Source organism: Delphinus delphis, chromosome 8, assembly GCF_949987515.2.
Source record: "Delphinus delphis chromosome 8, mDelDel1.2, whole genome shotgun sequence".
Classification (NCBI taxonomy): domain Eukaryota; kingdom Metazoa; phylum Chordata; class Mammalia; order Artiodactyla; family Delphinidae; genus Delphinus; species Delphinus delphis.
Window position 1 is genome coordinate 62,329,971 of NC_082690.1, and position 13,308 is coordinate 62,343,278.

The window sequence follows — 13,308 nt, forward strand, 5'->3', positions numbered from 1 at the left end:
AGCCTCCCTGACATGATGCAGGGATGGCCCCATAGGTGACACATGGACTGAATAAGGCCCAGAACTGAGACTCTGGCCTTGTTCTCACCCCTCAGACTGAAGGGGGAGCAGCCATCCCATGAGGAGAACCATCCAGACATCTTCTGGGTTGGAAAAGAAAGCTCAAGACACTCCTTGGAAGTGGACCCCACAGCCCTGGTGCCTGGCCCCTACCTTAGTTCCCAGCCCCAGCCAACCACAAGTGCTGGGTGGACCCTGATCTAAAGGGCCCAGGTTCATCCCCTGCTTCCCTTCCTAGCTGTTGAGGCTGGGCAAGGAACCTCAGGCAATTCAACTGAACCGCAGGGGCCTGGTGCCTATTGGGAGCCACTCTATGGCCTGGCCTCCCAGTGCAAAGCTTGTCCATCTACTCTTCTACCCATGAAAGAGCAGGAGGCCACCAGGTCAGGAGGGGCTGACCCTAAACCAGGAGAGGCCATGGGCCAGAGTGTGGGTATCCTTTCAGGCCCCTTCCGGAGTGAATCCAAGAGATGGGTTGAGTTCCATCCATACTCATTGTCACTGGGAGGTGTCTAGTATTATACCCATTTTATGGAAGAAGTCACTGAGGCTAAGATATGGAAGCTCAGAATGAGGGCCCTCTGCTAGAGTCTGAGGCTATTTTTTTGAGCCCAAAACAAACAAACTTTCAAGCTCAGGTGGGTTGGAAACGTAGAGGAGGAAAAGGGTCTCACCTGAGACCCAGTTGTCTATAGTCCAGGCCAATCCCCAGTCAAATGGTTGTCAGTAAGTTTGGAGCCTAAAGCCTTGGTCAGCTTATGACCTGAAAAGAACAAACCACTGCAACCTCCACCCAGACGACATTTGCTGGCCTAGATGGTGCAGATACCCAGGGGACTTAGCCAGCAGGACCCCCCAAGGGCTGTGTGACGTTTTGCAAATGTGTTTCATGGTGCCACCCCCCCGAATCAGGCTTCCTCCCCTTTCCCCAGCTTGCCCCAGGTGAGTGAAAACACTCTGTTTTCATTCCACTTGTTATGCCTAACTCATAGCAACCAAAGACTTGTCTTCTGGAGTGATGCTCCCTGAACCCCCTGGACCTACGATTTGAGGGCCCCCGCGGCCCTCCGTGGCAGCACCGAGCCAACCCACTTTGCACAAACGTAGCCGCCTCCAGCCCTATTTTCCCAATGTCCTGGGGCCAAGCTGTGGTCAGTTATTAGCAGGTGGGGGCAGAGTCCCTGCTCTGCCTCTTACGTGCTGGGTAGACACAGGGCTTCCTTTCTCTACTTTGGTTCCTCTGTTTCCCTCTCTGTCTCAGTCGTCTGGAAGAAGTCAGTTTATGACCGGGGTTCAGGAATCACCTGTGCAGAAATGAGGTCTGTCCCTGAGCCCTCCCCTCCCTGGTCTCCCACAGCCTATTTAAGAGCCTCCAAAGAGAGGTTACGAGCTGCTCAACTCAAAGAAAGAAGGGAGATTGTTCCACAACCAGGCCCTTTGATCCAAGCGAGGGAGCACTCTGGCTTTATTGTAAGGAAAACCAGGAGAAGGAGCTGGGCCAGCCTCACATCAGCAGTGCTGTCAGTGAGGGCAACCCAGGAGGCTGTTTACTTTCTGGGGCTGGGGAAGGGCCTTGGCCACATTCAATTTCTCCACGTCTCCGTAGCAGTACAAATTGGGGCCTTGGACGAGGTACAAGCCGAGACCATTGGCAGAACACGAGCTGGGGCCCAGAGACTTTTCCGTACACAGGGCCGTGTCAACCTTTTCATGGGGCCAAGGAAGCTCTGTCCACGTGGCTTGAGCTCCTAAATTCAGGTCCAGCCACCACAGCCGCCGTCCTGGGAAGAAACACCGGACATAACATGGCTTCCACGTCATGGGGATCCTGACCTGGCTCTTCTCACGCCATGACGGGGATCTGTGCCACGGAGAAGTAGCAGAACAGGCCCCCCCTCAGCGCCCGACACCCCTCACCTGCCATGATGTGGAGGCGAGAAGACCCAGGACAGGTAAAGGCTGCATCCACAGTATCAAGGTTGATCCCATGAGGGCTCCCGAATTCCTTCTCCAGCCGCTTTGGATAATTTTCTACTAGGATGTAGCCTCCCTTTGTCCGGAAGATATATACCTGGGTGCCCTGGAGGACAAAGGACATTAATCAGCACAGAGCTGGGTATTTTCCCAGTCTCCACCTCATGCGTCACTCCCAACACACACCTGGATCAGATAGAGCTTATCATCCCAGGAAAAGGCAGTATCCACTGTTGAAGGACCATGGGGCCACAGATGCTCAATGGGCCAGCTATGCCACCCGTCCTGGCTGCTGTCCAGACGCCAGTAGTGGGATCCTGTGGGGTAGCAGAGGTACCTCTAGTACTGGTGGTAAAAGGCCAGGCAGTGAAGAGGCAAGTGACAGAGGCAGGGGTGAGTCTCGAGAGGGAGGAAAGAATGCATCCAGAGGCCAAGAGGGAAGAGGCCATGTGAGGAGCTGAGGAAGACTTGGTTGGCAAAGTTGGGCATTGTGACCTAATTGGAATCGGAGTCAGTAGGGGCCTGACGGAAGGGCGAGCTTGGAGAACAGTGGCCAAGTTGCCAGGTAAGGCCAACGTCCGTCATGGGGTTCAGTGGGGTCTCCTTATGCATCTCAGATGTCTGTGTGCAGAGATGCTACAGTGAGACAGTGGCCAGGAGTTCAAAGGGAAGCAGCGCAGCAAGCTTCCCCTAGGCGTTCTCACGCTGGCTGTGTTCTCTAATCCCTTGAGATGGTAGGATACGGAGGGAGTAGCCAGACCAGCACCCTAATTTTCCTCTCCCCTTTTCATAACAACTTATTAGAGGAATTGTCTAAACTCTCATTTACCTTTGCTTCCTCAGCCCACTTCACTTACATTCCTGTTTCCCTTTGCCATTGAGATTTCTCTTTTCAAGGTCACTAGTATCCTCCAACTTGCCAAATCTAATGTCTACATCTTACTCTACCTCTCAGTGGCATTTGACTGCTCACAGGTCCCTTCTTTAAATATCTTTTTTGGATCTTGGCTCTGTGATTCCAGACTCTTCCAGGGTTCTTCTTAACTTTCTGACTCCTCTTCAGCCTGATATCTATTATTGGAATCCCCCAGTTTGGACCTCTGCTCTATGTATACTCACTCTCTTCGTGATTTCACCTAGTCCAGGGCTTTAAACACCACCTATATACTGATGACTTTTGATCTGTTCCCTTTGGATCTGATGGACTGCTTCTTTGAGTGTCAGGCGCAAACTCAGCTGCCTACCTGACCTGTGCATTTGGGACCATTAGACACCAAAACCCTAATGTGTCCAAACTTATTTCTGCCCCCACCAAACACACACACACACACACACACACATCTCCTTCCCTAGTCTTTCCCAATTTTAGAAAAAGAAACCACCAGTCACCTAGTTTCCCAGTCCCTAAAAGCCAAGTCATTCTTGAAACCTCTCTTTCCCCTTCCCCACTCCGATCAATACCCAAGGCATTGGTTAGATGCTATGGGCCCGACTTCCAGAATACGTCGCGATGACCCCTCACCACCTCTGCTGCTGTTATCCCAGTCCAAGCTGTCATCACCTCTAATCCAGACAGCTGCAAGAACTCCTTGCTGGATTCCCTGCTTACACAATTGTACCTCTGTGACTTATATTCCACAAGAAGCCAGGATGATCTTTTAAAAAAAATAAGTCATGGGCTTCCCTGGTGGCGCAGTGGTTAAGAATCCGCCTGCCAATGCAGGGGACACGGATTTGAGCCCTGGTCCGGGAAGATCCCACATGCCACGGAGCAACTAAGCCCGTATGCCACAACTACTGAGCCTGCGCTCTAGAGCCCGCGAGCCACAACTTCTGAAGCCAGTGTGCCACAACTACTGAAGCCTGCGCACCCTAGGACCCGTGCTCCGCCACAAGAGAAGCCACCGCAATGAGAAGCCTGCGCACCGCAACGAAGAGTAGCCCCCGCTCGCCACCAGCTAGAGAAAGCCAGCACACAGCAATGAAGACCCAACGCAGCCATAAATAAATTAAATAAATAAATAAGTAAGATAAAAAGACAGATGCTTAAAAAATAAGCCAGAACATATCACAGCTCTGATCAAGAGCCCTTCCCGGCTTCCTTTTACAGTTGAAAATCCTTACCAGGCCCATGTCATCTGACCCCTGCCTCCCTCTTTTCAAGCCACTTACCTGGCTCCTTCTCAGCGTGTCAGCCACACTGGCCTCCTTTCTTGCCTCCCCGAAGTATTTGCTGTCTACCCTCCCTAAAATGCTTCTCCTCCAGTGCTTTATGTGGCTAATTCCTTTTGATCACTGAAATCTCAGCTCAAAAATCGTCTCTTCAGTGAAGGGGCCCCTAATTCTCTTCACCTCTATCCCATTATCCTGTCTTATTTTTTTCACAGCTTTTTGGGGACACTTAACATTCTTTTATTTTATATTTTAAAACATCAACGACTCATACATTCATTTATTCTAGCTTCAAATGGTATTTGAGAATAAGAAGCATTCTGATGTTCCCAGAACACATCACAGCTGTTAACACTGCCTGAAAGTATTCTCTTTCACTTTCTCTTTTTTACTGTCCTCTCTCCGTCTAGCAGGCTCTCTGAAGGCAGGTGTCTCATCTGCCATGTTCACGACTGTATCTCAGTGCCTAGAAAAAATGCCCAGTGCCTATCAGGTGCTCGATTATTTTTCGGTGCTCGAAAAATAGCTGGTATTCCCAATGCAGCCACAAGTTCTCCTTATGGGTATTAACTGGGCAAGTCCCAGTAACTACCTATCCACCTTCCCCTCCTGCTGAAACTACGCTGCTCGTGGCCCCTATTTGGAGAATCAGAGCTGCGCTGCATTTTGTGCAGAGGAAGTAAGTGCTGAGCCCCCAAATCCATTAGAAGTCAATGCAGAGGCCGACCAGCGGCCACTCGAATGTGGTCTGGAATAAAAGTATGGGCTGAGCCAGTCCCATTCTCTCTCTGGAAATCCAAGTAGGAAAAAGAGAGCCGAGGCAGTTATCAGTCGGATCTGAGGCTGAAAGATCCTGACTAGAGAGAAAGTAGAGAGGGCGTGACGGTCCCTGTGCGAGCGAAGTAGTGACAAAACAGAAAGAATGGATTAGCAGCTATGAGGTACAGACAAGAGACTTATCAATAAGGGAGAGGGGAGGACCAGCCCTGTGCTGAGTGGCTGGGTCACACTGGTGTTTTCACCAAGACAGTGAGTTCCCACCTCAGCTGGGTATTTTTAGCATAACAATGTTCTCTCAACAGCTATAGAACATCTCTGATACTCTTGATTTAGGAATTCAGCTGCATTCTACTTATGGACACATGGTCTTGAGGTTCTGTGATCTCTCCATGGCTGGGTGTTCTCTCTACATCTCTGTGTGGTCCCTGTGGCCCTATTTTCTTAGCGTCTCTATCTCCATATCTCTCTCTGTCTGTTTATCTCTCTATCTCTGTAAGCATTGCTGTTTCTCTCTGTGTATGTGTCCTCCCCATGGTGCCTCGCTCTCACCATAGCTGCATGTGCTTCTGACACTTTTGTGTTCTTACTCTGGCATATATTCTCAGCATAGGTCTACCTTTTCACTACAGGTGTGTGTTTCATCACGGAGGCACGTTCTCATTACAGCACGCATTCCTGCTGTGGGCATATGCTCTCCTTGCAGCTGTGTGTTTTTCATTCTAGCTTCGTAGTCATATCTGATCAGATTTATTCAGGGATTAGGAGCAAGAAAGGATTTTCACTCTTCTGTATTCTCACCACTATTTTACATTTGTGTCTGATCATACATATATCTTAGGCTGAGTGTAATGTGGTAGGTCACTCCTTCTCTTGGAGCTGTCCTCAAGTATAGATCAAGACTTATCACTACCTGTCTGACTAGCCCCAGAACATCCTTAGGTATCATCCGATGGTTTTTAATGTCACAGGTCTGGGGAGAGGGGTTTCTCCTGGTCACTCAGAGGAGAAATCTCTTCAGGCTGGTGAAACTATTGCCTAAAGGTCTAAGGGACTGAACAGTTGTTGGCCGATTCTCAGCAAGGGGAACATCTCATCCCCAGGTAATGCTGTGCCCAGAGGCCTGCACATAGGAACCAGGCACCTGGAACAAGATGGAGCTCCTGATGAGAAGCTCAAGGTGGGGAGGGCCAGAGCACCCTGCGAGACATGCAAGAGCAAAGAGAATATGAGGAGTCATGGGGCCAGGAGGTCCCTATGTACCAACAGATGGTACTGGGAGGCAGACAGGTGAAGCTAGAGGCCTCAGCGATGAGAGACAGGTTGAACCATATGCATTGGACGAAGTGAGGGGTGAAAAGGGGCATGATAGCGTGTAAGGATGGGGGCCGACGGGACAAAATATGGGGCACAGTGATGAAAATGGAGGAAATGTGCCAGAGATGGGAGACACACGTGAAAGAGACGGGAGGTATGGAGGGCAGAGATGGGGGAGTTGGAGGGCATCTCTTACCACTGAAGGCATAGGTGGCACCGTGTTTGTCAGACAGCAGTGCAGACAAGACTAGATCTGGGCTACAGCGTTTATTCCCATGGCGAGTCGCATTCCCGTGTGCATGGCCTTGGGGGAGAAATGGGTGAGGGGGAACACAGGAAGGCAAGAGGTCAGAATGAGTTCCGAGGTGGAAGAGATGGCTGGGGTTATTGGGGGTGCAGGTTGTCCCCATATGAGGACAGCTGGGGAGAGCCAGAATGGAAGTGGAGCTAGGGCAAGGGCCAAGGTGTCATTCCACAGGGTGAAGGTAGGAGCTGGCTTATATGGGGTCCGCGAACTCAGTGAAGGTGGACAAATTCCAGGAGGTCCCAGGGCTTGGGCTTTCTCACCTCTGCCAGGGCAGGGCATAAAGTAGTCTCGGACATCCAGAGGGTATTTAGGAAACACCATTCCCGTGACAGGGTTGAAGCGCAGGAATTGGTTACCCCGGAAGCAGTAGTAGCGGCTGAGCCATCGCATGGCAGAAGAGCAGTTGCCAACAGCCTGCCAGGAACGTTCCTTTTTGGTTTTTGTAGTGAAGTCCCAGAACCACGTGCGGTTGCCTTTGTCCAATCAACCAACAAGCATTCAGTGAGGCCGGGCTGTGCCTTCCCTTGTGTTTGTACTGGCCCCAGGATGGACCAGATATGGTCCCCATCACGTGGAGCTCACAGCCCAGCAGGGAAACAGTTGAGGAAAGTAATCATACAATAAAATGGAGCAGCAAAGTACACGTGATCAGCTCAGCAAGGGCGGTGGGACGAGTCAGGGAAAGCTTTCCAGAGAAGGTGATACTTAAACTAAAATCTGAAGGAGGAGTTACAAGGCAGACAAGATGGGGAGATGTAACTCCAGAAACAAAAGTCTAAAGCATGAAGCAAATTGGGTGTACAGGGAACAGCATAGCGTTTCTGGGGCTTCATGTTCAAGGTAAGCGTTTGATGAGACTCGAGGCTGGAGGATCAATAGGGACTTGGTCATGGAGAATCTTGTATGTAAAACTAAGGAACCTAGATTTGTCCTAAGGGTCATGGGGGACAATGAGGCACTTTTAGCAGAATTACACCCAGTTACCTTCTCCAGGATGACTTCCCCTCCTTCCCCTACTTGACCACTAGACCATAATTGGCTTCTCTACTCCTTCCCTTCATCAGGAAACCATATAGTGGTTCCACCACCACCACCATCCCTACCACTACCTCTATAACCACCGACCTACCACTACCCCAGGCTCTCTTATTCCAGCCTGGACTGACCTTGGAAGAACAAGACACCCTCACTTGTGCATTCTGCAGTGTGACATTCCACAGCTGCATCCACTGGGGATGGGATTCCAGGAAACTCCTCTTGGAGCAACTTCGGATATTCCTTCTTATCATGAGGGTATACCCAGACTCTGTCCCCCTGCATGCAAAAACATGCTATTTTTAGTGTGCACGCCAGATACTGCCACTCTGCCGTCCCACACATCTTTGATCTATTGCACTTACATAATATCCTTCTGCAGTCCCACACACTCTCAGTCCATCTGTGGACAACAGTGTGCTGTCCCCTTGCACAACTTCAGTTTGTGCAAATCCCATCACTGTTACTGTACCACACACAACTGTCTATGTACAACCAGATACTCCCATGGCACAATTATCTGCAATACCACTGGTTTTGGCAAACACATCCACAAATAGTCATCCTGCAATCATCCATCCATTCATACATTCATTTGTTCATTTATTCACTCAAGAAACAGTTGCTGAATGACTTACCATATGCCAGGCATTGTGAGAGGCACTGGGGATAAAGGGGTGGCAAGACTCTGTCTCTGCCTTCAAGGAGTTCACTGTACAAAAGCAGAAAGGATCCTACAATCCTAGCCATGTGAGCCCCAAGGTGGAGGCATGTGAAGTGCACTGGGAATAAAGGGGGAATACCTAAGTCAACCTAGAGAATTCCTGGAAGGCTGCACAGAGGAGGAGGCATTTGGGCTCAGTTAAAAACTGAGCAGGAATATTCCAGGTAGACAAGTGTGGACTGGGCGTTATCAGCAGAGGGAGTAGCATGTACACAGCATGCTCATGTGGCTGGCACACAGTGAATGTGGTGGAGGAGGAGATAAACCTGTAGAGATAACCAGGGTCCAGGTCTCAAGACCCATGTGCACCTGGCTTGCAGGAATCAGCACGTGGTGGTACCATTTGCTGAAACAGGGAACTCAGGAGGAGGGGTGAATTTGTACAGAAGATACTGAGCTCCGTTTGGGGGATGCTGAATCTGAGGTGCCTACGGAACGTCTAAGTTGAAGATGTCAGCCTGGAAATCAGAAAGAGATGTCTGGAGCTCCGAGGAGAGATCCAGATCTGGGGTCCACAACGTGGAGAGAACTCAGAGCTGTGGCAGTGGTTGAGATCACCCAGGCAGGGTGTATGGAAGGGCTGGGGAGGATCCCCAAGAAACATTCAAGGCGTGGCCCAGGATGAGAAGCCTGAGAAGAGCAGGAAAAGAGGCAGGAGGGAAAACAAAGCTGGTAGCGAGGGCCGCCCCGACCACACAGCATCCTTGTGCGAGTCAGGGGAAGGTGCTAGGAGCAGACACAGGCTGGGCCAAGGCCTGGGACTTGACAAGCACAGTGGGCTGGATCTCATCCTCCATTTGCCCCTCGGCCAGGTACCACTGTGTTGTGAACAACCTGGCAACCACAGGAAGAAGACTTGACGCAGGGTCGTGGAAGCAAGGGAAGAAATTTCCCGGAAGGAAAGGATGGTGGACAGATTGAGGAGTAGCAGAGAGGTGTGGACGCAGATTAGGACTGAGGAAGAGCCACTGGCTGTTGTGCTTCCCAGGCCCGCGTGCACACCGACTCCCCTAGCCTGAGCTTTCTCAGAAAAGGCAGGCGCAGGGGGAGGAAACCTGGAATCTGTTGGTAAGGGCTCCATGCTAGGGCCACTTGGCGGAGGGTCTCTAGTGTTGATTCCAGCACTTCCTGGCCTGGCCGTGACCTTGGCCCAGCCGTACCTTGATCAGAAAGACTCTGTCATGACCATGGCGGAATGCAGCATCCACGGGGCCAGGGACATCCTTCCACCTCTCTGAGATTAACTCCCGAGTCCAGTCTTGACCCTTCCACACGAACTCCCCTGCAAAACGCACACTCACTGAGGGACCCGGAACAAACTTTTGGCCTACTGAGCTAGTTACAAAGAAGCTATGGGTGATACTCTCAGATAATTCCTACGATCTCCTGCAGATGGATACACCCTCGATGAAGGGGACCAAGTCTGAGGTCCCAAATGCCCCAATCCCAGCCCCTCCTACCTTTAAAAAACAGCATAGTCCCATGCTCATCCAGGGTAGTAGCATCAAAGCCCCAGCCATCCGAGCAGCGTTCTGGGAAGGAGGTGGGGCGATAGCAAATAAAAGGCCAGTCAGATGATACAGCGCAGAGACACAGCTAGACAGATAGACTCAGGAAGTCAGGGTCTCACCGATCACATCGGGGTCCAACTTGGTTGCATTCCCATGTTCAGCTCCATGCCTAGGGGCATTAGCCCTAGAGAGAAGACACGGAGATGTCTGGCTCCACAGGGTCCAATCCCTCTCCTTTAGCTCCTGACCCCAGACTTGCCCCAGACCTAAAAACTGACCCTAGCCCACTCTTTTTTTTTTTTTTCTTTTTTTTTTTTTGCGGTACGCGGGCCTCTCACTGTTGTGGCCTCTCCCGTTGCAGAGCACAGGCTCCGGACGCGCAGGCTCAGCGGCCGTGGCTCATGGGCCCAGCCGCTCCGCGGCATGTGGGATCTTCCCGGACCGGGGCACAAACCCGTGTCCCCTGCATCGGCAGGCAGACTCTCCACCACTGCGCCACCAGGGAAGCCCCCTAGCCCACTCTTAATCTGGAGCCCGGTCCTCCTCCAGCCCCGGCTTCACTCACAGAGAAAGAGGATGGGCGTTAGCCAGAGACCAGCACAAGCCCAACAACCACGGTACAACTGGTGTTCCCAGTGCCCGAGCCATGATGAGCTGGAGAGGCCACAGGACAGTTCTGGGCCCCTGGATGAGCCCCTATATAGGCATGGCAGCAGCACCACCCCACCTCCAAGCCTGCTGGGAATGAGATCTCTCAGGGCTATGCCAATATTGGCTGATTACATCAGTGCAAATAAGGTCAGGGTCTGGACAGAAATCTGAGTCCAAGACTAACTCTTCCCGGCAGGAGAGCCATCCCCCTTCAGTGACTTTTGAGCAGTGACTAGCCCAGCCCACTGGTGTTCGACTGTGACTCTCTTCACCTTGGTGATGGGTCTGAGTGCCCATAAGGTCGGGAAAGGGGGTAGATTGATTGAGGGCCACCTTTCTGTGGTTGGATTTACCTCAACAATGCAGGAGGAGAGAAGAGGAAAGGAACATTTTTGTGTACGGTGCCATGCCCAGCTCTGAGACCCCTAAGGACACTGACACTTACATATACTGAGTAACCACACACATACACTAACACACTTAGAACTGCTCAGAGAACAGCTTCTTCCAAGCTCCATCAGGGGCCTTTTGGGGGCATTCCCCAGCCTCTTTAGCTTTACACTTGATGGGTCAATAATATTTCACTGTTGCCAAAAGTCCAAGTTCCACCCTAGCCCCCACCCCCATTGACAAAGAGCTTTGCAAAACTCACCTGGGAGGGAAGGGCTGACAGTAATGGTGCAGGAAGAGGTGTCTCTCTTCCAGAGAGACCTACTAGTAATTAGACTTTCTCCGTAGTTTTATGTACCATTACATTTTTTAAAAAAAATTTTGCCACACCACGCAGCATGTGGGATCTTAGTTCTCCAACCAGGGATCGAACCTGTGCCACTTGCATCGGAAGGGCAGAGTCTTAACCACTGGACCACCAGGGCAGTCCCTGTACCATTACATTTTCTCCATCTAGTACCTGGCATGTACAGGCATACCTCAGAGATATCTCAGGTTTGTTCCAGACCCTTGCAATAAAGTGAATATTGCAATAAAGTGAGTCAAACAAATTTTTTGGTTTCCCAGTGCATATAAAAGTTATGTTTACATGGGACTTCCCTGGTGGCGCAGTGGTTAAGGATCTGCCTGCCAATGCAGGAGACACAGGTTCAATCTCTGCTCTGGGAAGATCCCACATGCCGTGGAGCAACTAAGCCCGTGCGCCACACCTACTGAGCCTGCACTCTAGAGCCTGCAAGCCACAACTACTGAGCTTGCGCTCCAGAGCCTGCGAGCTACAACTACTGAGCCCTCGTGCCACAACTACTGAAGCCCACATGCCTAGAGCCCGTGCTCTGCAACAAGAGAAGCCACCGCAATGAGAAGCATGCCCACCACAACGAAGAGTAGCCCCCACTCGCCACAACAAGAGAAAGGCCGCGTGCAGCAAAAAAGACCCAACTCAGCCAAAAATAAAATAAATTTTAAAAAAATAAAAAATTTTAAAAAGTTATGTTTACACTATACTGTAATTTATTAAGTATGTAATAGCATTAGGTCTAAAAAAAATGTACATACCTTAATTTAAAAATACTGAGCTCCGTTTGGGGGATGCTGAATCTGAGGTGCCTACAGAACGTCTAAGTTGAAGATGTCAGCCTGGAAATCAGAAAGAGATGTCTGGAGCTCCGGGGAGAGATCCAGATCTGGGGTCCACAACGTGGAGAGAAGGTGCAGCTCCTTCAGGGAGTTGTAATCTTTTTACAACAGTAACATCACAGATCACCATAACAAATATAATAATAATGAAAAAGTTTGAAATATTTCAAGAATTACCAGAATGTGACACAGTGACATGAACTGAGCAAATGCTGCTGTTGGAAAAAAGGTGCCAACAGACTTGCTCAACACAGGGTTGCCACAAACATTCAATTTGTAAAAACAATGCCACATCTGTGAAGTGCAATAAAGTGCAATAAACAAGTATGCCTGTAATAGATGCTCAATAAATATTTGTTGAATGAAAAAAATTAATTTCAAGTACTGCATAGTGTTACTAATGTTGCAGCCAAATTGCTAACAATTTTCCTGCTTCTGGGGTAAGGAGAATATCGGGATTGGGGGTGTGTTACTTTGGAGGCATGTCGTGATCTAAGGGTCCCAGGTCTCCTTGGCACTGACCATCTTATGGTCTTGTTTCTCTCTCCAGTGTCCTTGCCCTACATCCCTCTCCTCCTCTTAGCCCTGCTATCTCTGGTACCTGCTATCTTCGGCACTCACTGGGGCTACTCCCAAAGTCTGCCCCATTTCTATCTGAGATGTAGTTACAGGAGACAAATATGGGCAGAGTCAGCTCTGGGCCAGGCTGAGGTTCCAGGATCCCTGTTCCCCAGTCCAGCCTGAAGGAGCCCTGATCCCTCTCAGATGCCCTTGACATATATAACCTTAGCAAAGTTCTCACTTCCCTTATCTACTCTGCGAAGATTCCTCCTAACAGGAAGACAGAGATTTCTGGGACCTCTGGAACAGCGTGTCATCACGCCTCTGCCAAAAGCCTCAGCATCCTCTCCTGACTTGCAGTGGAGACAGCCATGTTAACAGCATTCCTCCCCTTAGGTTAGTGAACAAAGCTGGACTCCCCGGGCCCTTGGCAGTATGGACAGTGCCTCGGCTCCCTCAACACATACCTGACACCCACCTTCTCCCACTGCTGGGCGTCTCTGACTGCACCTGCTTCCCCCCAGCTGCTGGGCACTGGGCACTGGGGGCCGCTACTCCCAGACTCCCCCTCTCCTGTTCTTCAGCCTCTCAAACCTTATATAACCTTCCTGGGATTCTCCCTCCTTGAG

General features: G+C 50.5%; 1 protein-coding gene across 1 annotated transcript; it reads right to left on the reverse strand.

Annotated features, from left to right (window-relative positions):
• Positions 1–1,493: 1,493 nt before the first annotated feature.
• Positions 1,494–10,574, reverse strand: HPX (hemopexin). Its single transcript, XM_060018415.1, has 10 exons — positions 10,443–10,574; positions 9,997–10,061; positions 9,827–9,898; positions 9,527–9,648; positions 7,774–7,921; positions 6,868–7,080; positions 6,497–6,604; positions 2,221–2,351; positions 1,978–2,140; positions 1,494–1,841 (listed from the first exon to the last, which is right to left on the reverse strand). The coding sequence occupies exons 1-10, from the start codon at positions 10,523–10,525 to the stop codon at positions 1,582–1,584; spliced, it is 1,365 nt and encodes a 454-aa protein (XP_059874398.1). The 5' UTR covers positions 10,526–10,574; the 3' UTR covers positions 1,494–1,581.
• Positions 10,575–13,308: the final 2,734 nt, after the last annotated feature.